Source organism: Mangifera indica, chromosome 5 (genome assembly GCF_011075055.1).
Source record: "Mangifera indica cultivar Alphonso chromosome 5, CATAS_Mindica_2.1, whole genome shotgun sequence".
Lineage (NCBI taxonomy): Eukaryota > Viridiplantae > Streptophyta > Magnoliopsida > Sapindales > Anacardiaceae > Mangifera > Mangifera indica.
Window position 1 is genome coordinate 18468608 of NC_058141.1, and position 27943 is coordinate 18496550.

The 27943-nt window shown below is 35.0% G+C and overlaps 4 protein-coding genes, 1 long non-coding RNA gene and 1 pseudogene across 6 annotated transcripts; 3 read left to right on the top strand and 3 right to left on the bottom strand.

Annotated features, from left to right (window-relative positions):
* The first annotated feature begins 1319 nt into the window (after positions 1-1319).
* Positions 1320-3667, top strand: LOC123216792 (pyridoxine/pyridoxamine 5'-phosphate oxidase 2-like). Its single transcript, XM_044637364.1, has 7 exons — positions 1320-1474; positions 1564-1613; positions 1689-1746; positions 1837-1869; positions 1984-2079; positions 3077-3241; positions 3349-3667. Exons 1-7 carry the CDS (start codon positions 1385-1387, stop codon positions 3448-3450), a joined length of 594 nt encoding a protein of 197 aa, XP_044493299.1. The 5' UTR covers positions 1320-1384; the 3' UTR covers positions 3451-3667.
* Positions 2227-3875, bottom strand: LOC123216795. Its single transcript, XR_006502339.1, has 2 exons — positions 3669-3875; positions 2227-2718 (listed from the first exon to the last, which is right to left on the bottom strand). It is a non-coding gene; the product is annotated as an uncharacterized LOC123216795 (long non-coding RNA).
* A 2419-nt stretch (positions 3876-6294) lies between these two features.
* LOC123216306 (laccase-6-like) lies at positions 6295-8634 on the bottom strand. Its single transcript, XM_044636721.1, has 6 exons — positions 8471-8634; positions 8228-8379; positions 7888-8132; positions 7670-7798; positions 6656-7597; positions 6295-6561 (listed from the first exon to the last, which is right to left on the bottom strand). Exons 1-6 carry the CDS (start codon positions 8588-8590, stop codon positions 6431-6433), a joined length of 1719 nt encoding a protein of 572 aa, XP_044492656.1. The 5' UTR covers positions 8591-8634; the 3' UTR covers positions 6295-6430.
* An 8673-nt stretch (positions 8635-17307) lies between these two features.
* On the top strand, positions 17308-20521 carry LOC123216429 (probable alkaline/neutral invertase F). Its single transcript, XM_044636838.1, has 4 exons — positions 17308-17958; positions 18581-19018; positions 19487-20045; positions 20175-20521. The coding sequence occupies exons 1-4, from the start codon at positions 17308-17310 to the stop codon at positions 20465-20467; spliced, it is 1941 nt and encodes a 646-aa protein (XP_044492773.1). The 3' UTR covers positions 20468-20521.
* Positions 20522-22220: 1699 nt separating this feature from the next.
* LOC123216430 lies at positions 22221-23922 on the bottom strand (annotated as a pseudogene).
* LOC123217372 (protein KINESIN LIGHT CHAIN-RELATED 1-like) lies at positions 23594-27340 on the top strand. 2 transcript variants are annotated; one of them, XM_044638374.1, is made up of 3 exons: positions 23594-24629; positions 25374-26286; positions 26947-27340. In XM_044638374.1, exons 1-3 carry the CDS (start codon positions 24014-24016, stop codon positions 27179-27181), a joined length of 1764 nt encoding a protein of 587 aa, XP_044494309.1. In that variant the 5' UTR covers positions 23594-24013; the 3' UTR covers positions 27182-27340. The 2 variants fall into 2 exon arrangements, with proteins under 2 accessions (XP_044494309.1, XP_044494308.1); XM_044638373.1 differs by having other exon boundaries at positions 23599-24633; positions 25378-26286.
* The last annotated feature ends 603 nt before the right edge of the window (positions 27341-27943 follow it).

Here is a 27943-nt window from a genome sequence, read left to right on the forward strand (position 1 = left end):
TACTGTTATTATCGAAGGTAAAATTATTATTTAAGAAAAATATTTTAAAAACTAAAAATTTATTATATTTTTACCTCTAGGTTTAAAAACTAACAAATTTTCCTTCTTAGAGTTTGAAAAATCAATTTTTTCTTCAAGGGTTTTTTCAGGATGCCACTGAAGATCGGATATGATAACGACGACAGCGTTCTCTCTCTTTTTCAGCTTCTCCGTCAACCTCTTTTTGTTCCCTATTAACCTTGACCGACCATAGCTGAAGACAAAGACGTTCCTTCGTCTTTCAATAAAGATGATAGTTCAACTTTGTCGAAAACAAAGAAGATTTCGTCTTTGGACAAAGAAAAATTGTGTCTTTGTTTGGAGACAACCGATTCATCTTCATTGGTTGGTTTTGTCAGCCAATAATAGTCGAAAATGAAGTGCTATTGAGAGAGAAGCCGAGAGGGAGGTAGAACATAACTGTTGCTAGCAACGTCTAGAAAAACCTTAAGGGGAGATGAAGTTTTTCAAACTTCGGGTGAAAGGAATTTGTTAGTTTTTAAACTTGAGGGGTAAAAATGTGACAAATTTTTAGTTTTTAAAATATTTTTCTTAATTAACAATTTTACCTTTGACAATAATAGTGAAATTTAATAGAAGAGTGGGTATTTAAATTTTTAATAATTAACAGATGAAAAGTTGTGTTTACACTAAACCTTGGGTGGGAAATAGTCATTCAGCCATAAAATATTATCCAAATTTGAAATTGAGGATATCCTTTTCTATAATGCAGTTGTATCTCTACTAAGGAAAAAATTATACCCAAAATTCATAAATATAAGCTAAAGAGGGGGAAAAAAAAAAAGTCACTGATGATACACATTCTACAAATTTTATGAAGGTGAGATTAATATATAATATTTTTTGCACTAAAACTATAAGCCATATTTAAGATTTTGGACTAATTTAGATTTCGCCCAGGCGGGCTGCAAGGGCTAGATGGGCTTACTAATCCAAAATGAAGAGAAAAATATGAAAGGGGCTAGATGGGCTAGATTTCGCCAATTCGGGCTTCCCATTCCGTAACCAACAAAAATATGAAAGGGGTTTATAAGGTACCTTTAAAATTGGAAAATTACACTGTATTCCCTAAGTTTAGCTGAAGTTTATTTGGTTTTGCAAAATTTCAAATCACGTTTAATCCCTCTTAGAAGTGTTTTAGTCCCTTAAATTGGCAAACCTCAACCTCGCGAACTAAATTGTCTAAAATGTAACTGATAGGGACCAAAATGCTAGAAAAAAATTTTAATAGTGGTAGCTATTTTGATATTTCTGTTCTCCAAAAAAATAAATAAAGTGTTGAAAAATAATAATCAAGCGATTACAAATTTGTAGAGTGAAGCGAATGGGAACGGCAGCAGCCCCATGGAAGCAGAGGCTGGTACAGGCAATGGAGCCCAACTCCCGCCTTAGGCACTCGTCCTACTTTCAGCTTGTGCGTTCATCATTTTTTTTTTCTTTATTTACTTCCTTCTTTTATCTCTTTTCTGTTTGTAGTTGATATAGTCCTAGTTTGGATTTCAGGCAACGATTGGATTAAATGGGAGACCTTCGAATCGCACCGTCGTTTTCAGGTATTCTCTCAATTGAACCAAATTCGTTTGAAACAGAAATGGAACTGAAGCCGTAAGTGGTTGTTGGGTTTTCAGAGGATTTCAAGAAAACAGTGACAAAATTCAAATCAACACTGATATACGTACTCGCAAGGTTCTGTAATTCTGGTTTCGTTTTATTTCATTTATCCTATCTTGATTGCAGTATCTTGTGTGTGGTAAGTTTTTGGCTTAAAATTTGCAGATTGAAGAGCTTAAGCATTGCCCATTTGCCGAGGTAATTAGTGTTTGAGGTATTCATATCGGTTTGTTTGATATACTGAATTTTAAACTTTAAAGTTTCTTAATTATATTTGCTTTTTTTTTCCTCAAATGAATTTACATGTTTCAGATTTGTTGGTACTTTACTGATTCTTGGGAGCAATTTCGGATCAATGGAAGAATTGATGTTATTGATGGGTTGGATCCTGATCCTGTCAAACTACAGGTGATACGGGATGTTGTCTCCTAGTTTGAAATGCATACAAGTATCGGTCTTATTATTCATTTATAGCACAATGTTGCTCGATTTTGCAGCTTGATGCTGTACTTTGTGATTGAGTTAGATGAACCAGTTGGTGTTTGACATATTAAATTCCGTTAGAAATATGGTAGTTTTCCCTTGAAACTCATGACTATTACACAATTTACACTGAAAGAAGATAAAAATTAATAAAAAACTAAAAAAAAAAGACGAGATTTCATGTTTGAATTACCCTTCTATATTAGAACTCTTGTTGTATCAGAGTTAAAACATTCTGGGCATGAAGTTCATCCCAAGGGGGTGGTTGAAACATTTGGTTTAAGCAAGTGGAGGGCATTGATATCCAAATTCAGCCATTAGATTTGTGGCAAGCCTAACTTTATGAGTGATGGACTATTTTGTGATTTTCCATAATGTTTCTCACTGTAGAGATCCAGGTTGTATTCCACCTACGGCAGCTGGGGCTCTTATGTTTCTTCTTGAGTTGCTAAATCTCAATTTGAAATATTCAAAACCTTGTAGTCAGCTTAGGATGGGGGTGCTTAATTTCTTTTTCTTTGTTTAATCCCTGTAATTTTAGATCATAGTTGCTTGCTCCTGAAGCTGCATTCATGGTAGCAGATATTTAGATGCTATAATAATTTAGTTATTTTGTGTGTCTGTGACTTTATGTTTGCTCTGCTTGAATATATTTACATTATCAACGTGCAAGATAGCTTATGGTGAAGTTTCTTGTGAAAGCTGAATCCTGCAATCAGATCATGACTTCTAGTTGATGTTTTCATTAAATGGAGAATCCTACACCCTGCTGTATATCATTGAAATTTTGTTCCATAATAGATCATTCTGTTAGATGCATTACCTAATAGATTTTGGTATCATGCCTTGATAGCAATCTATCTCTCTTTTTTTAAAGGCAACCTTTCATATTTTTTTCCATTTTTTAAAATTCATGATGCAGATTAGAGAGAAATCTTGGTTTGCCAGTTCTGTGAAATCAAGATTGCAGTACTTAGGCCCTAATCCAGGCTATCCCTGTCTAGAGAAACAACCCATGGAGTTTTCTCTAGATCCTTCTACTGGCCCAGTTGATGCATTTTGCCTGCTGGTTCTAGATCCAGATCAGGTTGAAAAAGCCTACCTTGAAAGAAAAATAAAATTAGACCGTAGTAATTTTTGTCATTTTATTTCTTATCTCTCATTAAATTTAACACTTTGCATCTTAAATCACAGGTTGATTACTTGAATCTGAAGAGTAACCAGAGGCTAATGTTTACATGTAAACTAAGTGACAACGGAGAGAAATGCTGGACTTCAGAGATTGTCAACCCGTAATCTCAATTTTGTGTGCTAAGAGAAATGTGGGAAAATCTGTTTCCTCCATGAAACTTATAATGAATTATTGGGGATTGATTTGAAAATAAAAACATCCCCTCAAGCTTACCTCACACCTACATATTCTTTTCTTTTACTTGTTGGAAGATAAGAGTGATAAGATTTATCTGATATTCTCAAATAAATTAGTACTAAAAACAGTCAAAAGTCTTGCGTACCTGATTGATGTGAAGTCCTGAGAATAAATGTTGTGAATGTATGTAAACCTTCCATGTAAAGCATCTTGCTGAAATGAGTATCCATTAAAATGTGTCGTGGAAGTGGACAATGAAGGAAATGTATTAAGGAAAGTAAGTTACTTTCATGACTGAAAGTTATGGAATACTCATTTGAGCAAGAGGCCTTTCTATGGAAAGAATAAGAAAATTCAGCCATGGCTTTCAGGAAAGAAAATGACTAAATCTTATATCCTTTTCATGCGTCTCATCTACCACTACCCACAACCTTCTCTGAGAGTTGGTTGTACCAGTCTTGCCTCTTTTAACTATTAGTCGTTGAAAAATTTTCCCCTTTGTGGAGTACCTGATCTTTGGGCTGTTAGCTGCGAAGCATGTAGTAGCTATGACACAATGTCACCTTGTCTTATTTGAAATGTACACCTAAACTCTGAAAGATAGATTTGTTGGGGAGTGTTTTAGAAGCTATTATGTTATCGAGACATTATTAGGTAATTTATAATGACATGTAGATTTATTTTAATAATGTGCTACTAATATTTAATCTTTGATGATTAAAATTGGCCAAAAGACTTATTTTCATTCAAGGTTTAGTCTATTTTTAAACTTTCATATATTTATATATCCACTTATGGGTTGATAAAATTAACAAAATTTCTTAGTTTTATGGTAAAATTATCATTTAATATATAATATTAAAAAATATAAAAATTTATATTATTTTCTCTTCTTTCAGACTTGTCTTTGCTAACAAGTCTTTATCTAGAGAAAAACAAATCGTGTTGAGAAAGAATGATTTTCAAGTTATCAAAAGGGAGGGATATCACTAAAAGGGATAGAGAACACTTAAGAAGTCGGTTATTTGTTAGAAAATTGACTCTGAAAAATTGAAATCTTAAGGGGGCATGCAACTTTTCAAAGTTTAATCGTAAAAGGAAATTGCTAGTTTTTAATATTTATGAGATAAAATTTTATTTTTTTAATATCACCAATTTAATGACAATTTAACTGTTAAAACTAACAGGTTTTGTTAACTTTAACAACTTATAGATAAATATTTTGGTTTTTAAAATTTTACACATGAAAATTTGAAAATAGATTAAACCTTGGGTGGGAATTAGTCTTTTTGGCCATTAAATTATTGTTTTAATAACATTATCTTAATTCAGTTTAAATTTTTATTCCGGCTAAAAGATTTGAGACAACAGTCCATCAGTACTTAGAATATGCTTCTTCTCTAGGAGGCATTGTACTTCTCAAGTTAATTGTACTACACTACTAAGTACTACATATAATATTACTTAGCATTCTAATTTTCTAATTAGGGTTGTATTTGTTGCATTGTGTATATATAATTTCAACTCTGATTGCTTGTTTGAAAATCTTTTTGCTTCACTGGTTTAAGTGGATGAAGTCTGATGTTTAACATGTACCCCATGTTTTTGATAAAGTGTCTCACAATCTCTTCCATCCATTTTTCCCTGTACCTTGTCCATGTGCTCAGAGTGTATCTAAGAGGACCTATCCGCCCTTCAAAGGCGGATTCTCTTCTGTTATTGACTTTATGACCTGCTGCAGACAAGGTATGCTGTTCTAAGTACCCTATATTATGTTGTAGATTTGTGCCTAAAAATTTCACTTACTGCATTAGCTGTACCATTAGCATCGCAATCATAGTCACCATTAACATTAGCACTAACTAGAAATTAATTTTTGCCCTTGAATAATGGGTAAATGTGGATTTCTAACGGAATATCTGGGTTAGGGTGATGCCAAGTCCTGGCAACTTTGAAAGCCCTGCCCTTTTTGTGGTTGCCGTTTGGCCATTTATTGTTTATTGGTTTTGTTGACCCAATAACCTTAATAGGACAGTAAGGTAATTTTTTTCATACCAAATATTCCATTTCACTGTTAGACATGCTTCTCAAGAGTTTTGTTTCACATTGTGTGTTGGTGTAAGTTAGGACTGGATATGGTTGCTCTTATAATCAATAATGCCTTTGTTTTGTGTGTCTCTTTCACTGCGATTCCCAATGACCCATGATCGACTGAAACTATCGATATTTGCTGTAAAAATACGACTGCCTCCTCTATTGCCAACCTTGCAGCCGTGTCAGTCACTTCAATTTCCATTTATACTCCAAATATAGCTGCTAGTCCAACAATATTTAGTCTGATGAAAATTAGCCTCTAAAAGTAAATGAATCAGAATGTTTTTACGCTGGCTGCATGTGATTGGACTGTTTGCTTTCTCAATAAAAATACTAAATTTATTTTAAAGATATAAATAGATATATTTTTTATATATGGTATTAAATAATTTAATAATTTTAAATTAAAGATAAAGTAATACTCAATCACATGATAAAATATATGAGTGTACTAATTTATATACTTAAAATACTCATATATAACATTGCTGTTGTTTTTTTTTTTTGGAACTGTTGTGGCCAATAACGACCATTTTGATTCTCTCACTGTCGGCAACTGTACAAAAATTTTCATCCTGTTTTACTTGCATTAATTTATCAGTTTCCCAATTCTTAACTTATAGTAAAAATCACATTATAAACATAAATTTAAAATCTGCAAAAAGGAAAGATGGTTATCAATTTTATTAATTTCCCAATCGATACTTCTTTACACCCACAATTTCATAGTCTCAAAGCAATGATCCATGGACTTTACACACTTGAATTGCACAAAATTCATCCCATTTTGTGCGATTTAATTTGTTATAAATTCTAACACTTGGGCAAGTCTGCAGGCGGATGAGGTAGTGTCTCCAGCTCTCCTTCCCCATTCTTCACTATCAATACCGTAGCTAATCCCCATGACTGGTGTACGTCAATGTGACAATGTATAAACCAAACCCCTGCACTCCATGCATACACAATTACTTAAAATTATCAATAACACCAAGCTAATTTAACAATTAAAGAAAGAAAACGAAGACACAGAGAAATTACCAGGATTGTCTGCAGTGAATCGAATGGCAGCCCATCCACCAACGGGAACTCCAATTGTGTTCATGTAAGGGGGATCCACCAAATTGAAATTTACAGTTTGTGGATTATAGTTGCCGCTGCCATAACCTACAACATAGAAGCTGAAGCCATGAAGATGAATCGGATGGTTTTCGGTGAAGACGGTTCCAGTATCTTGCAAGATAATTTGCACTCTGGTCCCATATTCAAGGATCTTGGTCCTAGTCCCATTCAATGATTGAGTGTCATTAGGGATATTATTAGGAGCCCCATTGACAAAGTCATAGAATTTCAGGGGAGCATCAGGGAAGTCCTCTGTGAAATGACCATCAATTTTGTTATAAAAAGCTTCCAAAACTGAAACACCAGGCTTGATAAAACTGATGTTGTTCATTGAAGCTGCCATAACCCCATTATTGATACCTTGGCAATTTTGTTGGGGTGTTTTGGAGTGGCACTTTTGGACATTTAATCCAATGGTGACAAAAAGGTTGCTGTCAATTTCTTTTGGAACTGGAACAGGGTTTAGGCTTCTTAGTCCATCCATGACAGTCTTAACAGCAAAATTATCATTAAAGCTTGGCAGTTTAGCTGGAAATGATAAACTGTTAGGCAGGGCTCCTAAGTATTGAAAGTAAGAAATTGCTGATATGTTTTGAAACGAGACGTTTGGTGCAGACATGTAGGGTCCCATAGCCATAGCATATTTCGCTATTGGTTGATCAGCAGTGACGAGAACGTTCATCGTCTGTCCTGGGCCAAGCATGACTCGGTCTGTAACAAATGGTTTTGTGTACTCAGCATCAGCCTCCACAATTGTTAATTTGTGATTAGCTATGGCGAAAAAGCTCTCCGTGTTTACGGCTGCGTTTATCAACCTTAATAGATATGTCTTCCCGGGGACAACATCAATCTTATACACATCTGAAATTATGATTCATTAATCAGATAACCTCAAAGTTGAAGATAAATAATATTAAAAACTTGCTTATTTACCATTGGCGGAGCAATTGTAGTTGGGACCAGGGTGGCCGTTGATGGTATATGCATCAGCCGGTGGAGGAGCTCCGCCACTAGCTGTAACTTGCCGCTCAAGTTGTACTACATCCTGCAGCCAATACTCACCTGATAGTGACACATTTCAGAATGTAAGAATTTGGAAAAATAAATTCAATTTATATGCATTTGTTTAATCAATGATTACACAGCTTTACCAAGGATTATTGTATGCTCTTCATAAGGGTACTTGAAAGGGTAAGGGACCCCAGTCTTGGGAAACACAATAAGAGCACCATAAAGGGTGGCCCTAAGCCAAGAAACATGAGCATGCCAAAAAAAGGTGCCCTTCTGCTTAACCAATGTGAATTCATATGTGAAAGTTTGCCCTGGTTGTATAGGGCACTGGGTTATGTAAGACGGTCCATCAAACCAGCACGAGAGTCTTTGCCTCACCCCATGCCTGCAATATTTACATATATATACACACGGACGGCCATTAACAAATTGAAGATCATTAATGGTTTTCAACAATGGATGAAATTTTTAACAGCTTACCAGTGAATTGTAGCATTGTAAGGCGATTGATTAGTGACTTTGACAATCACTCTATCATCTTCTTGTGCATAAACTACGGGGCCTGGGAATATGTTATTGACTGTGACGATTTCTTTGGAGTTACACAGTTTAGTGACTCTCATAGTTGAAATCTGATTGAAATGATCAAAGCTTTAGTCATTGGAAAAAGAAAGCATTTCAAACTATGCACAAATATTAAGAGATAGGAGTAGTAAAAGAGACCTTGAAATCATAAAATCTAGCTGATCCCCCTGCAGGCCATATTGCCGTTGCATGTATCAAGCAGACACAGGACAAGAAGCTTAACCATAGAATGAATAAAGTATTGGTTAAGCTGGGCATTTTGAAAGACAGAGAGTGAATAATTACAAGAGTTGTAAGTGGAGAGTGGAGTGGGAAGAAGGGGGTTTAATAGAGAGCGAGACATGTAGTTTTTTAATGGAAGAGAAAAGGGATTTGTCTAGTTGTATTATGTTTGTCAGCTTTCATGATTCCTCTAACATGGTTTCGTGATAATAAGGTGTTGGAAGAGTGATTATTTGTTGTGACAGAATGTGGGGAAGGTTTAGTCTTCTCTTTTATATCTTTAAATGTAATAAAAAAAAGGGTTGATTTTCTCCCTGGTCATAATTTGTCAGCAAATTTGCTGTGAAATCATGTCTTTTTGACTGAGAAAATAGCCCTATGCTGTACATATACATACTTCCGAGTCGACCAATCGATGCCTTATAAATAATGATAATACAAATAGCAGCATTGTTTTACACGAGAGACATTCACCAATGAAATGACAGAAAAAGAAGTGAAAAAAGACCAAAGGATGAAAAACAAACTAGCTTTGCAGTACTCAAATGCAGTAAAGTGTGGGCTTGTTTGTTGTTCTTTTCTTAGACATCTTCCTTTGCTCAATCATAAGCAAACTTCTTGCACGCCATCCTAATACTTCTGCCTCTGACACTGTGCGTCCTCTAAATTCTTTACTAATTGGACTTTTCTTCTTCTCATTTCCTCTTAATTCATGCATTTGTTTTGTATGTTCATCATCAATGTCAACCATTTTTACCCATTTCACTATGATTAGGACCCTGAATTATGACTGATGATTGAGACTCCCATGTGACTGATTAACCACTTATCCTGAGAGATATATGCTCTTATTATCATGCAATATTTAAGATAATGAATATTTTTATAAAGAAGTATGTAGAAGAAGAATTGCATTGCTTGCATGCACAACTTTTACCCAATTGATTTTGAAGAAAAATAGATTGTCGACCAAAATTCAGTCAACAGATGATGATGTCCAGCTGAAATGATTTTGATTGAAACTTAAGAATTACGCTGCAGGCCTGCGTGTGCAAGCTCTGCTGATTAAAAGCATGATTATTTATTTCTCTATTAATTAATTCCTAACACTACGTACTCCTTACCAAGATTTATTTTACAAATATTGAAGCAGTTGGCCTGAAAACCCCACGTAAAGGAGAGAACCCCCACAGCTAATCTCATTTATTTATCTTCCATTACTTAAATAATTTGAAGATTCTAACTGTACCTTAGACTTTTTTGGCCTTTTATTTTATAATTATAACTTGGTCAAATAGTAAGTTTATGTATCAACATCAAGACGTTAGGCAGAAGAGTGCACGGTCGTGTTAAAAACTGGGATCTTCAGCCTTCACAAACAATTATAGGGACAAAATGTTTAGGTCTAAAGAGTTGACTCTCCATTTCTTAAACAGCATATATAATAAAGAATTAATTAGGAACTTTAAGAGTTTAATATACTCGACCAAATATCATTTTTTTAATAATTTTTTAATAATCACTTGTTAAGATAATATTAGTCTGGTTTTGAATATAGATAATATTAGGCATTAAAAAATCTTGTATCAAATAAAAATAATATGAATGAGAGATATATAAATATAGTATATTGAACAGTAACACAAATCAATTAGTTTTATATAATATAAGTCTCGATCTATACACTTATAAACTCAATATATTTTTATATAATATTAATCTAAAACTAAATTGATAGACCTAGGTGGTCTTAGATATTAAGTGACAACACACCCAATTAAATGGTAGATCTAATACCTATGATGACTACATTTAATAGAAAGTGTTAAAAATTAAAGAGTCCTATATTAAATAAAAACAATATAAGTGAATTGTACATAAGTATGATAAATTAGATTTTAATATAAATTAATTAATTTTATATAACATAAATTTTAATTTTTATACTTATAACTCGAATATATTTTCATATACAGAGTTATATATAAATGTGATAGATTAGATTTTAATACAAATTAATTAATTTTGTATAATATAAATTTTAATTGTTATATATATATGAATAGAATATATTTCTACATATGGAGTTGGCATTGCAATTAACCAATTAGGAAAGCTTTTCAATTTGCTCAAAACTTTGAAATTTGAACATAATCAGGATCCCGTAAGCAAGATATCAACTAATTCTGAATATTTTGTGGTGATCATGACGTATATATGAAGGAAATAAATAATTAAAAATTAAATGTTTAAAGCAGTACAGGTACTAGGAAGCTTGGCGGAATTATTACTATTACGAAGACATCAACAAAATACCGTCCAGTTCTAATTCCGTAGGGTTAGAGAATTGATATTTCCTTTTCTTTTATGTCTTTAACAAAGAGATACGTTATACGCCCAAAATCGCAGTGAACTATTCATCTTGACTTTTAAAACGGGATTAGATTGTCACCCCGTTAGAAAAAACGATTATGATTCATAAAAAAAACTGTTGAACATATACGGTACAAATGAAGCCTATTATTTTGTTAAAATAATTTAAATTATATATTTAACAATAATTATATAAAATTATTTTAAATATTAAGTAGTTTGATCATTGATCAAATAATTTAATCACTTATTAGACAAAATGGTGTTCTTTATCTGATCTATGTTAGATCCAATTTTCAAAATATTGCTATTTATAACAAATAATTCATACAAGTGGAGTTATTGGTTGTTTGTGAATTAGTTTGGTTGATTATAGGGAGTTCACTACAAGAACAGCTATGGACAAGACAAGGATTGGAATGGTGATGATGATTGGTGGTGAAGGTATCATTTCCATTGATTAAATATTTAAACAATAAAATTGTTTTTATCAGTAACAGTAAACATGATATTATACATAAGTCTTCTAACTGAAACCTGAATCCCCACCCAACTTACAAGGATCGAGGAATTATGGTTACTGGTTCTGCCTTCTGCGTTGTCAAAGTAACTTTCTCTTTCATAATTTTTATAATATAGTTTTCATTTTTCAATATTAAATAATTCTTTATTATATATGTTTGGCTAACAAATTTTATAATTGAGTTAATAAGATTTGAAGAATAAAATTATATATTAACCTTCCAAGGTCCAAGGTCCAGCTTATCTGGCGAAATTTGGGAAGGTAAAGTAGCATGCAGCCAATAAAAGAGTAAAATGTGTGGCCACAGCTCACAGAATACATGAGTTACTTAAGTTAGCAGATGAGAAAATATGGCTAAAAAAAAACAAGAGGGCAATAAATGGTAGCAGCCTCATCTGCCCTGGGACCGTGCATAAGCATTTGGCATGTAAATGCAATACAGCTAAATAGAAACTCCTTCAAAATTGACAGTCCATTGAAGCAAAGCAGAAGGCAGCACTTGAATGCAGGTTTCTGAATTCCAGTACCTTTTCGGACCTCCCAATGAAGCCAACAAGTTGAGGGAACTCTATGAACACAAGGACAAAATTTTGTAACAAACCATTGTAACCTCCTCGCACTAAAAGTTTCATCTTATACTGAAAAGAATAATGTTTTTGTTTGTTAGGTTAGTAGCTGATGAAGCAATAAAAAGGTATTTGAACTCCTCATTTCTCTTTCTCTTTCTCTTTTATCTTCTTCAATATCTTTTACACACAGAAACTCATACTGTGGCCATGAGATGTCTGAGTTTTTCAACCCAGAAGCCTAACAAAGCACAGGTTTCAAGAAGTAGGATTTTGGAGGAGAAGCGAGCAAGGCTCTACATAATCAGGCGTTGTGTTTTGATGCTGCTTTGCTGGAGAGATCATGAAGATAAGTGATCATTTCTTATGGATATGCAGTATGGAGAACATATAGCTAAGTCTGTGAGCATGAAAATTAGGTTTTATGAAAAACAGGGTAACAGTAGACACTGAGCTGCAAATAATCCAAAGTCTGCCCATCTATGTATGTCAAGAAGATTTCATTAAACTACTGTAAACCCATCATGCATTCTCCGTTTTACTTCATCTTTCTCTTTCTGGCCTGCTATTTATATTTACTTTCAGTAATCATCTCTTGTGACTCACTTGAACAAGCCTGCACACACAACCTAACAAACAAAACTAACCCATCTACTACTTCTCTATTCTTTTGTTTGTCATCAGAAGTTGCAATTTAATGGCATGTATACAATAAGGTAAACGTTATACTAGAAAAAAAAGTTCAAAACAGCTTATGGCAGGGTGTCATAGTAGGATTTTGATAACAAAAAAAATAATTGCAATGAATTTCATAGGCTACATAGACAAATAACTTGAGGGCAAAAATATAAATTTGTGCATGCTAATTGCAGCGGTTTTAATTTGGCAGCAGAAGAAGTATCATTTGAATTCACCCACACATTTTAGCAACTAGATTTCCCAAACAACTACAAAAGTGAAGAGCATTCTCTGAACTGCCGCTCTAACCATTAGAATGATCACTGTCTTTAACAAAATTAAGTCACATTGATAGACTCTGTTGTGTGCTGCAGCAAGGATTTTGTTCTTGCCTCACTTGGAAAATCAAGTTGCATCTCATTAAACCAGACAAAGAAACAACACTGGCATAAATTCACTCCACACTCATTAGAAACAAGATTTTCCGACAATTCCCAGTTGAGAAACATTTGTTACACTAAGTCAATCCTTAACGGTTAAAGAAATAACGATAGATTTTGTCGTGTGCAGCAGCAAAATTCTCATTTTGTCGCCAACTGAACGTGTCATATCTAATTATCCCAGACAATATTAGTATGACAGCATCCAATGTCAGAACCACACGCTTAGACTTTTCCAGCAAGATCTCCTAATCTACTCCAAAATTACAAATATTCCATGAATTAACTCAGTAAATGCTAAAATAAATGTGAATACCATAATTTTCAATAGACTGTCATGTGTTGCAGCAGATATATTGCTTTGTTGGCTGTCAAGCATGTCATTTTGCATCAAAACAGGAGAAAAAACTATATCAAAGCATAAACCTTAATCGAGAGCCTTTAGCACTAAGATTTCCCAACCAACTCAGCAATGAAAACTTACCCAAAAAAAACTCAGCAACGAAGAAACAATCCCAAATTCACATTTGTAAACACAACATTTGTATCACTAACCACTACAGTCATTGAAGAGACAATAAAACAAGTAAAGAATCAAATGAAACATGAATGGTAACAATCATTCATTCTCTTGTATAGTTGCACAGCAAAGAACTTTACTAGAATTTGATTGTCTGGTAAAAATGTTTTGAAGAATAAACAAGAACCATAAAATTCCACAAGACGAAAAGGAATTGGCTCCACAAATTCAATCTATGAAATTGACTTCACTTTTTAACCTCTGAAGTCTTAAGTCAATGATACAAAATAACTTAAAAAGTGGTGCTCTGTATTCACTTCTCTCTCACTGTAGAGAGAGGTGAATGGTAAGCCCTAACAACTCTCCAATAAACTTAAATGCTCATTAAGCTTCTATATACTTTGTCAAGAAATATTCAAGTAATTCAAAAAACATTATATGATGTTGTGACCAAAGGGAAAAACACCCTTCAAGCACAAATTGTTTTAAACTCTAAGCACAATACTGTTCTACTTCAATTTGTCTTAGTTTGCATCACATAAAAACTATCACAAGACCAAGACTTACTACAGGTAAATTAGAACAAGCTGGCAGCCGAACATCCAACCAATGTGTAGTAAGGAGATTAACACAAAGAAGAGCCAACCTCTGAATTTGCCTGATTTAGAAGAGACTGAAGGTTCAGTCTACTACATTTTATTGCACCCTATCAACTCAGTATTCTAGCTATTACTGACTCTTCATAAGCATACAATTCCTAAAGTAAATCAGCCTAAAGAGTAAAGAGCAAAACATAATTGCAAATTTTAGATAAAAGGCTATTCAAACTCAGACCTAAACAATCTACAAAATTATTTCGTTTTTAATCTTGAAATCTAAGACAGCAAAAGTGTAAATGTGACCAAAGAAACATAAATACTTGCAGATGGACGAAATTTTCCCCACAATAAAGAATTTTGGTAAAGCCTAATTCAATTGAAGAAAATCAATGAAGATGGAAATTCAAACAGAGGTGAATTACAATTTTCATGTATAATAAAATATAGCAAATATTTACCAGTCGATTAGTAAAGAGAAGCTAGTTCATGAGGCGCAAGTTCTACAACAAGCGTGCAAGCGTTGATACACAGATTCTTACCAAAACAATTAAAAAAAAAAAACGCAGGGACTATATAAAAAGGAAAGTTCTGAAAAACAACCATGCATAACGAACAATAGAAGAACGGTAAATATAATCAGACTTGAAGCTTATTGACATCTGAGGCGACCTCGGGCTCCAGGCCATCGTGTTCTGTGGAGTTGGACAGAAAAAGTGGTCGATCCTTGGCCTCTTCCTCGTCTTCGAGATCGGTGGTGCTGAGGTTGATGCAGGAGCAACGTTCCAAGGACGCGAAGAAGGCGGTGGCGAAGTTGGTGCCGACCCAGTTGGCCATCCGATCTAATTTATCACATGACATGAAACCGCAATTCTTGTCCATAGTTTGATTGATTGATATTTTGTTGGGTGAGATTTGACTCATATCGACGACGATGGTGATGATGATACCACCGAGAGAGGACAAACAGAATCTTTTTTATTTGGATTGTTTGGTCCACCAAGTGAGCAATTTGTTTTCAACGTTAAAGTGGACTTTAAAGCAACAATTTTTATTGGTGTACTCATGATATTAGAAACCATTATTATAAATATTTGGTTGAGTATCCAAATTATAATGTTTGATTCAATCAAATCTTACCTCTTTCGTAAAAAAATTAAATATTGAAATTTCAAAAGCAAAATTTTATCAATAGAAAATACTTTATTAATTGCAAGAATGCAAAAATGTATGACTGACGATTAACAGATTGCCCCATTTTTGCCCCAAAAAAGAATTGTAATATCAGATAATGGTATCAAGAACTTGCATAACCTCCTTTGCCCCATTTTTCGTTTACACAATCTGCGAGTAATACACTTAAAAATGGGTGTGTATTAAATTTTTTATCCATACCCATGTATAATGAATTTTTGCGGGTGGGTTACCAATTTTTTTTCTATTCATTTTCTTTCTTTTTTTTCAACATCAAACTTATAATGTACCTAATATAAATTTTATATATTTTTCTTTTTTTTATAAAATAAACTTAAATTTACTCTAAAATAAAAAAATTTGTTATATTAAAAAGAAATTAAAAGAATATAAACAATAAATACTTTGTTATAAATGTTTGCTTCGTATTCAATACTAAAATTCTTCAAATCTATAAAAAAACTTTTTTATAATTTGAATTAAATTTTTGTTTATCCCCAAAATACTTATATATTTGAAGAAAAAATATTGAAAATTACAAAATAAATATTTTTAAATAATTTTAAAAAATAATAAAAAATTAATATTAGTAGATAATTTTGTATAGTAACCTATACTAATAAGATTAGATACGGATTCTAAAAGGCCAAAGGACTATTTTCCACCCAAGGTATGCTATTTTCTCAAGTTGTTTCCTGTTAATTTTGAAAATTTCATTTATCCACCTATGGTTAGTTAAAAGTAATTGTTTTAAGGGTAAAATCATCATTTTATCTGTATTATTAAAAATAAACTTAAATTTGATTTTATTTTCTCCCTTAAACCCAAAAAAAAAATAATTTCCCCAACCCAAGTTTTAAAAAACAATATTTTCCCCCCTAGGGTTTTCAATTTTTCAAAGTTAGTTTTCCGACGCCGTTTCTTCCTCTCTGGCGATCTCCAGGCGACGCCTCTTCCTCTTTGACGTGGTGTCCTTCCGGTGGTTGTCTTGGGCATAATTGTCGACAAAGAGTCTTCATCATCGACAACTGTGTCCAGGGAAATAGCCGGAAGGAGGCTGCGCCAGAGAGGAAGAAACGATGTCGAAAAACTAACTCTGAAAAATTAAAAACTCCAAAAGAAAAAAATATTGTTTTTTAAAATTTGGATTGGAGGAAAATTGTTAGTTTTTAAAATTTTAGGGGAAAAATGAGATAAATTTTTTAGAGGTTAGAGTTTCATTAATTTTAATAACTTACAGATTGATAAATGAGATTTTCAAAATTAACAAAAGAAAACTTGAGAAAACCGCGCACTTTGAGTGAGAAATAGTCCTTCGGCCATTCTAAAATCGTTACACCTATACTTTGATCAACCCATTTTACTCAGATGTATTTTAATCCGGCCTAGCCCACCCGTTTACTACGTCTGAAAAATTAGTTCTCCGTGGACACGGGTTAAAGACAACGCTTGCAGCTGTATCGTGTGCTTACCTGGCAGCTGGCGCACAATGGCATTGGCATCCATCCTTCATTACCCGCCTCGGTAAACAAAAGATCCGTGGTTGTTAATATTCCCAAAGTATCCCTAATAAATTAGTGTAATATCACACTTGGGTTGATTCGCAAATATTTTCACGAACCCCATAGAATATCCAATGGCAAGACTGTAAAAAATCTGAAAACAAGACCTTAATGTTAGATCACCTACTTGAATTCTCTTTTAAACCGCCAAAACAGAGACTCCGTGCCTTCTATTTTCTTTAAAGTTGAGTGAGTAAATCGTCACTCCCTTTATTCTGGTAACTGAATTTCTCTCTCGCCCATCTCTCTACAGCCAAACACCAAAAGACACTTCGAAGGTAATTTCTTGCTGCATATCGGAATGTCGAAGAGGCTAACTGATTCAAAGGAAGCAGATGTTGCTCCTCTACCGGCACTGACGAACTCTTCCTCCGCTGTCAATGGAGATTGTCCAGAAACAAAGAGTTTAGCAGACAAGGAACCTAAAGTAGTGGCGTCTTCACCCGGAAGCAAGAAAGACTCATCGATTTCTGAATCCACGACGGATGATCTATCGGAAGTCGCTTCGGTGGACTTGACGATTTCTGATAAATCTTCGAAAGATATTACAGTGATTGAAACTTCAAAATGCGCTGTAGAATTTAAAGAAATAAAAGATTCAGAATCTTTGAAAGATAGAGAATCTTTAAAGAAAGAAAGCTCTGAATCTGGAGAGCTAGTGAAACCGGAGAAGGGGAAGAAGATGGTGAGATTGCAGAGCAACGAGAACATGTCCGATAACGTGAATCTGCCCAAGGCATTGTCTTTAAAGCCGTGTCCAAGTGTTGGCACGAATCTTGAAATATATGATTATGTGTTGAGATCGAACGGTAATGTTGGAGAGAATAATGGTGGCGCGATGATGGAAGAGGCGTGGGAGAGACTGAAGAAATCTTACGTCTACTTCAAAGGGAAGCCAGTGGGAACATTCGCTGCGATGGATCCTATGGCCGAGGCTTTGAACTACAATCAGGTTTACTTGCGCATACGATATTGATTTCTTTCTCTTCATCTTTTAGGAAGCTCTTACTAGGATTATTTTTTGGAAAATATTCGTATGTTAAATAACCCTATAAAAGTGTGTTATGAGTTCATTATTGGCAGTTTTTCTTGCTTTCTTTTTTATCGTAACTTCAACCTATATACGAAATTATAAACATCAATTGCGTGATTGTTGATTTTGATTTACGTTTAATTTATTACAACGTTATTAAGAACTTCCTTTGTTTGTTGCTCTTTTTCCCAAGAAAATAAAGATCGTGCATAGATTGTGATGTGTGATTCTGTATCTTTGTTTGATCTTAATTAAATATGATCAGTAAACACTTAAAGATTACCTTTCTCTCTTTTAAAAAGATTCTTCCCATAATCAAGGGATATATATATATATATGTATGTATGTATGTATGTATGTATGTATGCATATGTATGTATGTATGTATGTATGTATGTATGTATGTATGTATGTATGTATACACAGACACACACACCCGTGTGTGTGTGTGTATATATACATAATGTTTAACTATTTAACATTTTGCTTAAACTCTGTCAATTAATGGTAATGAACTTTTTTGATTTCCTATTCATGTCAGGTTTTTGTGAGAGATTTTGTTCCAACTGGCTTAGCTTGCCTGATGAAGGATCCTGCAGAACCTGAGATTGTAAAGAACTTCTTATTGAAGACCCTTCACCTCCAAGGTTGGGAGAAAAGAATCGATAACTTTACTCTTGGAGAAGGTGTGATGCCCGCGAGTTTTAAGGTACTCTATGACTCACATCAGCAGAAGGAGACCTTGATTGCAGATTTTGGTGGTAGTGCCATAGGAAGAGTAGCGCCTGTGGATTCTGGCTTTTGGTGGATTATACTGCTAAGGTCATATACCAAGTGTACTCGTGATTATACACTAGCAGAACGGCCAGAGGTTCAGAGGGGAATGAAGTTGATTCTCAACCTTTGTCTCTCAGATGGCTTTGACACATTCCCTACACTTTTGTGTGCAGATGGTTGTAGCATGATTGACCGGAGAATGGTGAGGTTTTTTTTTCCCCCCTCATATTGTCTTGCAAGAATATGGAGTTAAAAGGGTATGCATATGAAAAAAAATGCTGATTCTTCAAATATTTTTAGTACTTGAGTTTGGTGTTTTGCGCCAATGTAGGCTGAGTCCTATTTATTTGGTGCTGCCTGAAGTTGTTAAACAAGGGAGTTAGCATGGGGTGCAGCTCCTCTCTTTTGGAGTCAACTTTAGCTGTCCCTTAAATATATATGATTGGAACTTTGCAACAGATGCGGTGTTATGTCTTCCCGATAAACAGTGACAGCAAACTAGCATTTATGGTTCAAAATTATCAGCTAATTGAAAGACATCCATATACTATGTTTGAGCTGAAACACCTGCTAATTCCAGGGATCCTCTGTGAAGTTGATAGTTGGCATACTTAGCGGTTTTAATCTTTTTCTTCTGCTGTATTTAAAATTTGGCTTGTTTTCATGGCAGGGTATATATGGGTATCCAATTGAGATCCAGGCTCTCTTCTATTTTGCACTGAGGTGTGCCAGACAAATGTTAAAACCAGAGCGCGATGGCAAGGAATTGATCGAACGAATTGATAAGAGGATCACAGCTCTCAGTTATCACATTCAGAAGTACTACTGGCTTGATTTTACCCAGTTAAATAACATATACCGTTATAAGACTGAGGAGTACTCACACACAGCTGTTAACAAGTTTAATGTCATCCCGGATTCTATCCCCGAATGGTTGTTTGATTTCATGCCCTTGAGAGGAGGATATCTGATTGGCAATGTTAGCCCAGCTCGCATGGACTTCCGGTGGTTCTTAGTAGGGAACTGCATTGCCATTTTGAGTTCTCTTGCCACTCCTGCACAGGCGATAGCAATTATGGATTTGATTGAGGAGCGCTGGGAGGACTTGATAGGAGAGATGCCTTTGAAGATTTCTTACCCAGCCTTGGAGGGACATGAATGGAGGATTGGCACTGGATATGATCCAAAGAACATACGCTGGAGTTACCATAATGGCGGATCTTGGCCAGGTAAGTGTCATTAATGAACATACGCTGATCAAAACTCTGTTTATGTTGTCAATCATGTTAACCGCAGTGATCCATTTTTCTTTTTATTTCCCTTTAACGTGTGACCGTGTGGCATTTTTCTTTTTGTAGTTCTCTTGTGGCTACTTGCTGCAGCATCCATCAAGACCGGAAGGCCTCAAATTGCAAAACGAGCAATAGAGCTGGCGGAACAGCGGCTCTCTAAAGATGGCTGGCCTGAGTACTATGATGGTAAAACCGGATGTTATGTTGGGAAGCAGGCAAGAAAATATCAGACATGGAGCATTGCTGGGTATTTGGTTGCCAAAATGATGGTTGAGAACCCTTCCAATCTTCTCATGATCTCTCTCGAGGAGGACAAGAAGACAGCCAAGCCAAAGCTCACTCGTTCAGCCTCATTTTAAGAACATGAATGCATGGCAAAGCCACAAAGCGCAAGGTGAATATTATTTTGCAGTAGCTGGATGGAACGTGTTTACTCTGACATATTAATGAATGGGAGAACATGAGACTTCAATTGGTTACCAATTTTTTTTTTCTATATGATAACCACTTGCCAAGACTCCGTGTTGGTCATAATTGAGGTATAATTCAATGATACATGATCTGAACAATACTGTTTTATATCGTAATTTTGTTTTGTACACTTAAAATTAGTTGTACTCAATTTATGAATAGGCATATTACTTGATGTGCTAGGAACAATGTTGGTGTGAGATTTCAATCTTTTATATAAGGTTGACTAAAAAATGAAGATTTACATCATTTGAAGTTTTTTTTTAAAATAAAAAATACATCAATAGATCTATTTTTTTTCTGTTAAAAAAGTGTATTGGAGTGATCATAATAGTATTTTATAAAATTGAATATAATATTTACACGTAAGAGGAGAGAATATTAATTTTGGTATTTTTGGAGGGAGATGAATTTCTTAAAATTAGTGTAAGGTTTTAAAAACTATCTCAATATCATAAAGGGTTTAAAAAAATTGACGAAGAGAAAGTTGTCAATAAAGACTTAACTAGCCTTTCTTTAAGTTATTCTAAACCGAACTTAATTGATCATACGGATAGAGGTTCGCATCGAAAGACTTTTAACACACATAAAAAATATGATATTAGAAATGATATCTTGAAGCATATTTAAGTAAGATCAAATGTTCACATGGAGAGGAATGAATGTTCAAGAGATCTGGAGGATGACATCAAGCATGGGATGTCATACACAAGGAGGTGAATATGGTAACTTGAATAAGATTCTTTGTTTTAATCATCTCAAGGAGTTAGACGAGGGAGGAGAAAACTTTGGAAAAATTTTAACCAAGTATTTAATTGATAACATGAAGATGAATGTTAGTTTTTCTACTGCTGTTAAGTTTTAATGTTCAGCTTAATCAAGTTGCGTCTTAATTTGAGTCAATTTATGCAATAAAAAGCTCCAGTAGTCTCGTGTTTAGGAAAGTTCAAGGTTAGTAAAAGTCAATTTCTGGAGTTCAAGTTTCTTAGAAATAGTAAAGTTAAGTTTTCTTTTTTCTTTTTTAAATTGTAAGTAACAGCAAAGCTAAGTTTATGTTTTCTAAAGGTAAAAATTCTATTCCTATTTAAATTTGTTTCTCTTTTTAGTATTCCCTTATGAGTCATAATAGATTTGAATTTTTTAAAAATTATTTGACGATATAAATATTGAATTCTCATTTATCTAATAATATTAACACAATTCATTTTTATAAATGAGGTAATAACTCTATTAATGTTTGTTTTTTATCACTATTATATCTTTATATATTTAGTTTTATATTTACGGAATTAAGTTTAAGGTAATAGAATTTGACTTATACGTTCAAAGAGTAAAATTTTGTTTCAAGATAAAACTTAAGTAAAAACTTTTTTTTGATAACAAATAATCTTTGACCATCTTTTTATATCTAGTTGGGAGGTACATTTTTATGATAGCCGGGTTTAACTTAATCACACCTGGTAAAAGAAAATTTTGGATTCGAGTTAAAAGTTAAAAAAAGTTAAACTTTACTATTTCTAAAAATTTAACTTTACTATTTATAAGATACAACTGAAATATTGGAGTACATCCTTAATGTTGGAGTCCCATATTCTACCATTCATTAATATGTCAGAGTAAACACATTCTAGCTAGCTACTGCAGAAACATATATTCACCTTCCTCTTTGTAATGTCAGGCTTTGCTATGCATTTATGCTCTTAAAATGAGGCTCAACGAGTGAGCTTTGGCTTGGCTATCTTCTTGTCTACCTCCAGAGAAATCATGAGAAGATTGGAAATTTTGGCAACCAAATACCCAGCAATGCTCCATGTCTGATAATTTCTTGCCTGCTTCCCTACATAACGTCCAGTCTTAGCATCATATTACTCAGGCCAACCATCTTTAGAAAGCCGCTGTTCCGCCAGATCTATTGCTCGTTTTGCAATTTGAGGCCTTCCGGTCTTGATGGATGCTGCAGCAAGTAGCCACAAGAGAACTCCAAAAAGAAACACACGGTCACACATTAAGGGAAATAAAAGGAAAAATGGATCACTGCGGTTGACATGACTAACAACATAAACAGAGTTTTGATCAACGTATGTTCATTAATGACGCTTACCTGGCCAAGATCCGCCATTATTGTGACTCCAGCTTATGCTTTTTGGATCATATCCAGCGCCAATCCTCCATTCATGTCCCTCCAAGGCTGGCTAAGAAATCTTCAAAGGCATCTCTCCTATCAAGTCCTCCCAGCGCTCCTCAATCAATTCCATAATTGCTGTTGCCTGTGCTGGCGTGGCAAGAGAACTCAAAATGGCAATGCAGTCCACCGGGAAGTCCACGCGAGCTGGGCTAACATTGCCAATCAAATATCCTCCTCTCAAGGGCATTAAATCAAACAACCATTCGGAAATAGAATCCGGGATGACATTGAACTTGTTAACAGTTGTGTGGGAGTACTCCTCTACCTTATAACGGTATATGTTATTTTGCTGCGTAAAACAGAGCCAGTAGTATTTTTGGATATTTGTTAACAGCCGTGTGGGAGTACTGCTTAGTTTTGAACTTTACGAGGTTCAATGTTTCAAAGAAATTCTTATAGTACCTTACCTATCGACTATTAATCTTTATAACCTTGAATACGATACATATATTAATCGATATATATTTTTACATTTTTGTGATTAATAAAGTATTTTTTTACTGTTAAAATTTGCTCTTAAAATTTCAATATTTATCTATGAGAGTGAATATAGTATTACTAATAAGTTCGAATTGAATCTTTATATTAAATAGCTAAAGTCTGATTAAATCAAATATTACAATTCGAATATTCAAGCACTAGAAGAACAATTATGATTGTTATCTGATACTCCTCGCGATAGCTCGTGACTTCATGAGTATACTAATAGCAACCATTGCTTTAAAATTCATTTTGCCTTTACCCACCCGGCCCGCCCGTTTTGCCCGGTCTAAGTAGAGTATGCGTGGGCCAGTGACAGTTACAGTAGCAGGGAGAGGCACTGGAGACATGTTACCGGGAAGCAAAAGAGGAAAGGCAAAAAAGGGAGCGTCAAGTTGGTGGAGAAAAGTTGAGAATATTAAGAGAGAAGATGAGCACATAAATTGAAGATAAAATCTTCCTTCTTCTCCTCAATAATATATACATACAGCTCACTCATTAACACTCATTTATCATCAATGGACTTCGTATCTCTATTCGTCCCTTTTTTCTTTTTAAAAATTGTTATCAAATTAAAGTACTCGAATTCTTTGATCATGAGACGTTTCTTCCAAGCAACTTTCCACCACCATCGCCACAACCACACTCATCATCATCAGACTTAACCCACTTTCTCATCTTTATTTCTTCTAATTTTCGTTTTTTCGTGTGTGCGTGCGTCTAATTTATGTTCAGAAAAAATTAGTTTCTAGCTACCCATTTCGCAACAATGCCGGATCTAGTCTCTGTAAAAACTCCACCCGTTATGCCGTCGTTAAACATTCTCTTAGCAGAAACCCGAAACGGAACAACTGACAACCATCGAACACCATCTCCAGTCATAAAGCGAGCTCCGTCTCCTTCACCATCCAATTCTCGCGTCAAATCCACGACAAAGACCACAGAGAAGGTCAGCATCGACGAATCATCTCTAGACAACCCGGATCTGGGTCCCTTTTTACTCAAGTTGGCCCGAGACACAATTTCTTCCGGTGATAGCCCGAACAAGGCCTTGGATTATGCAATTCGAGCGTCCAAATCATTTGAGAGGTTTTCGAGTCCGGGTCAGAGCCTGGACCTGGTTATGAGCTTGCACGTGGTAGCGGCAATTTATTGCAGTTTGGGAAGGCTTGAGGAGGCGGTTCCGGTTTTAGAGCGGTCGATCGAGCTTTCAGATGTTGAAAACGGGTCGGATCATGCTCTGGCGAAGTTTTCGGGATATATGCAGCTTGGAGACACGTATTCGTCGATTTGTTTGTTGGACAGATCCGTTTGGTGTTACGAGTCGGGTTTAAAGATCCAGATCGAGGCTATCGGTGATTCGGATCCAAGAGTCGTTGAAACTTGTAGGTAAGCTCTGTATGTCATATCAAACCTCATTGCCTTTGTCTTTCCCACTGGGATAAGATTCACCACTCCTTGTGCATGTTAGTTTATTAGTTGGCGGGAGGCCAATTTGTACTGTTTTGAAATGGTCTTATTCTATGGTTAGACATTTATCAGCCCAATCTAGCCCGTAGGTTACCGGGCTTGTGGGCTCTCATGTTTCATGTACAATCAGCGTACACTTGTTTTATTCATGCCATTGCCTCCCCTGTTCATTGCACGTGCCCACGTTATGTTTACCTATGCAGGACGAAGCTTCTGATTTCTTATAGATGTTTACTTATCTAATCAGTATATTCAAATAATAGTAATGGTGGGACTTGCTCTGTTTCAACTTGTTTCCTCCGCTGTTCATTTCACGTGCCCACATTATGTTTACCCATGATGGACGAAGCTTCTGATTTCTTATAAATGTTTTCTTGTCTAATCAGTATATTCAAATAATAGTAATGGTTGAACTTGCTCTGTTTCAGCTTGTTTCTTCCCGGAGGAAGTATGTAAGATAGGACTGAAAGTTCTTATTTTCTCTATGGGAACCCACACCAAATATTCTAATATATTCTAGTATACTAGTATCATTTTTTTTTCAACCACATTTTTTTACTGTGTGTGAAACATTTCGTCTTAGACTACTTTTAATTGTTTGAGACCAATAAATGTAGACCTTCAAGCATAGTTTAACTTTCTTATAATTTAATATGAAGACAGGTACTTAGCTGAGGCCCATGTACAGGCAATGCAATTTGATGAGGCAAAAAACCTATGTAAGAAGATCCTTGAAATTCACAAGGAGCACAGTCCTCCAGCCTCTTATGAAGAAGCAGCTGATCGCAGGCTTATGGCTCTTGTCTGTGAGGCAACGGGAGATTATGAATCTGCCCTCGAGCACCTTGTTCTGGCTAGCATGGTAATGATAGCTAATGGTCAAGAGAGCGAGGTTGCTTCTATCGATGTTAGCATTGGCAATATTTATATTTCTCTTTGCCGCTTCGATGAGGCCATTTTTTCCTATCAGAAAGCACTAACAGTATTCAAAGCTACTAAGGGTGAGAATCACCTTTCTGTTGCTTCAGTTTTTATTCGCCTTGCAGATCTGTACTACAAGATTGGCAAACTAAGGGAGTCCAAATCCTACTGTGAGAATGCCTTGAGGATATACGCAAAACCAGAGCCTGGATCTGCTTCTGAGGAGATTGCCAATGGTTTGACAGAAATCTCAGCAATCTTTGAAGCCTTGAATGAGCATGAGGAGGCATTGAAGCTCTTGCAGAAGGCTATGAAAATATTGGGAGATGCCCCTGGGCATCGTAACACGATTACAGGAATAGAAGCACAGATGGGTGTGATGTTCTATATGCTTGGGAGGTATGGGGAGGCTCATTGCTCTTTTGAGAGTGCTGCAGTGAAGCTTCGAGCAAGTGGGGAGAGTAAATCAGCATTCTTTGGAATCGTGTTGAACCAGATGGGATTGGCTTGTCTGCAGCTGTACAAGATAAAAGAGGCCACTGAGCTTTTTGAGGAAGCAAGGGGTGTATTAGAGCAGGAATGTGGTCCATATCACTTGGACACTCTTGGAGTATACAGCAATCTTGCTGCAACTTATGATGCCTTGGGAAGGTGAGCACACTTGGAAATTGTTTCCAAGTTCTTGTTTAGTTCTTCACCATTTTTTTTTTTTTTTTTTGCTTGCTGCGGGCTATATTCTCTGCTCTAGCCACTTGTTTGGTTTGCCCATAAATATTAACAGATGGTTCACATAACAACTCATTGGAAACTCTAAGTGAATCTAGATCAAGAGTAAAATCCAATCCAATCTTTCACAAGTTGTTACAGACGGAATTTGTATTTTTAGACCCACAGTAGATTTCAATCAGAACTTTTCTAATATACTAATACGCTAGTCCTGTTTTTGCATGAAATATACGTAAAGGGTATATTGTTAGGGTTAGCCATTTCTGTTAGTAATTCAACGACTTCAACTTTGGTGTTATATTTTGTTAATAAACCCTGTTTTCTTTTTAGGGAGAATGATTTGGTTAGCCATTTCTGTTAGCAATTGGAAGGAGTCCATTTCTCCTTATCTTGACATGAAGACTATGGAGGAACATTTTGTGTCATTACTATAAGTGCTTAATTGTCTTTGAAGGTGTCTGCGGGTGCAGGGCTGTACACACAGATGTGCTAATGTCTAGTTTTTTGATTAATTTCTTGGCAAACATCAGTGTAGTGATTACTTAGGCTGCATTGCTGAACACCGGATTTTATTATTTATTTCAGGGTGGAAGATGCAATTGAGATATTGGAGTACATCCTTAAGGTGAGAGAAGAAAAGCTTGGAACGGCAAACCCAGATGTAGAGGACGAAAAGAAAAGGCTTGCTGAACTCTTGAAAGAATCAGGAAGGTCTCGAAACAGGAAAGGCAAATCACTTGAAAATCTTCTTGATTCCAACTCACGTAGGAAGAAGAAGGACGCTACAAAGAGGCGGACTGGATTTAGTTTTAAAAGTTAAACTTCCACTAAGATAATCTCTTACGTGTTCTTGCTTCTGAGCCGAATGGACTCTTTATAATACAGGGGATTGTGTAAAGATAGGTTTTAAATTTGGTGGATCTTCCACGCGTCTCTGGATCTCAACCTCTCTTTTTATTTTATTCTTTTGTTTCCCTTATCTCTCTTGCGTTTATAACTAAATTATATGAAATAATAGCGCAGTCATTTTGAAGCTGTTTAGCAAAAATTGAAAGCAGGGATGCGCTGTCATTTGTTCTTTCTGACTTAGATGATAACTGCAGACCTATTACCTTAGCCCCATTCAACTCTTGTGTGCTTGAATTTTCGCCTAAAGCCCACCTTTCTATGTGTTCTTAATTGGATACTAACTGATGTGTTTATTCATAAGATTCAACGAGAAACAATATGGCAATTTATACAGATTCATTTCCTCTGCATTTATGTTCGCAAAAACACAGATTATATAAGCAGTTATACAAGCCTCATAGTTTTAGCTTTAACCCATCTCTGCAAGGCTCAAACCAAGTCAGTTGGCAGTTTCATTGTAGCTTGTAGTCTTTTTTTCAGCCCAGACCCTTTTAGGGGAAAATGAGGAGTAAAAACCACGTGTGAGTTGAATATGATAATCATCTAAGATTTTTCTTCTCCAAGGAATAATAAGTTGAAAATATTAACCTTCACATAAAACGTGGAAATAAAGAAAACAAATTTCAACCTGTTTCAAGAATTCAAATAAATGGATTCCAACCTCCAAATTTTA

Bases quoted from the DNA above. Each gene is read 5' to 3' on its own strand.
- LOC123216306 (XM_044636721.1), bottom strand. From the start codon at position 8,590: ATGCCCAGCTTAACCAATACTTTATTCATTCTATGGTTAAGCTTCTTG. The intron at 8,380-8,470 runs GTCTCTTTTACT...CATTTCAATCAG, and splicing joins CTAGATTTTATGATTTCAAG to ATTTCAACTATGAGAGTCAC. The intron at 8,133-8,227 runs GTAAGCTGTTAA...TAAATATTGCAG, and splicing joins TACAATGCTACAATTCACTG to GCATGGGGTGAGGCAAAGAC.
- LOC123216429 (XM_044636838.1), top strand. From the start codon at position 17,308: ATGTCGAAGAGGCTAACTGATTCAAAGGAAGCAGATGTTGCTCCTCTA. The intron at 17,959-18,580 runs GTTTACTTGCGC...TATTCATGTCAG, and splicing joins AGGCTTTGAACTACAATCAG to GTTTTTGTGAGAGATTTTGT. The intron at 19,019-19,486 runs GTGAGGTTTTTT...TTTTCATGGCAG, and splicing joins GCATGATTGACCGGAGAATG to GGTATATATGGGTATCCAAT.
- LOC123216792 (XM_044637364.1), top strand. From the start codon at position 1,385: ATGGGAACGGCAGCAGCCCCATGGAAGCAGAGGCTGGTACAGGCAATG. The intron at 1,475-1,563 runs GTGCGTTCATCA...TTTGGATTTCAG, and splicing joins ACTCGTCCTACTTTCAGCTT to GCAACGATTGGATTAAATGG. The intron at 3,242-3,348 runs GTTGAAAAAGCC...CTTAAATCACAG, and splicing joins TGGTTCTAGATCCAGATCAG to GTTGATTACTTGAATCTGAA.
- LOC123217372 (XM_044638374.1), top strand. From the start codon at position 24,014: ATGCCGGATCTAGTCTCTGTAAAAACTCCACCCGTTATGCCGTCGTTA. The intron at 24,630-25,373 runs GTAGGTAAGCTC...TTTAATATGAAG, and splicing joins TCCAAGAGTCGTTGAAACTT to ACAGGTACTTAGCTGAGGCC. The intron at 26,287-26,946 runs GTGAGCACACTT...TATTTATTTCAG, and splicing joins ACTTATGATGCCTTGGGAAG to GGTGGAAGATGCAATTGAGA.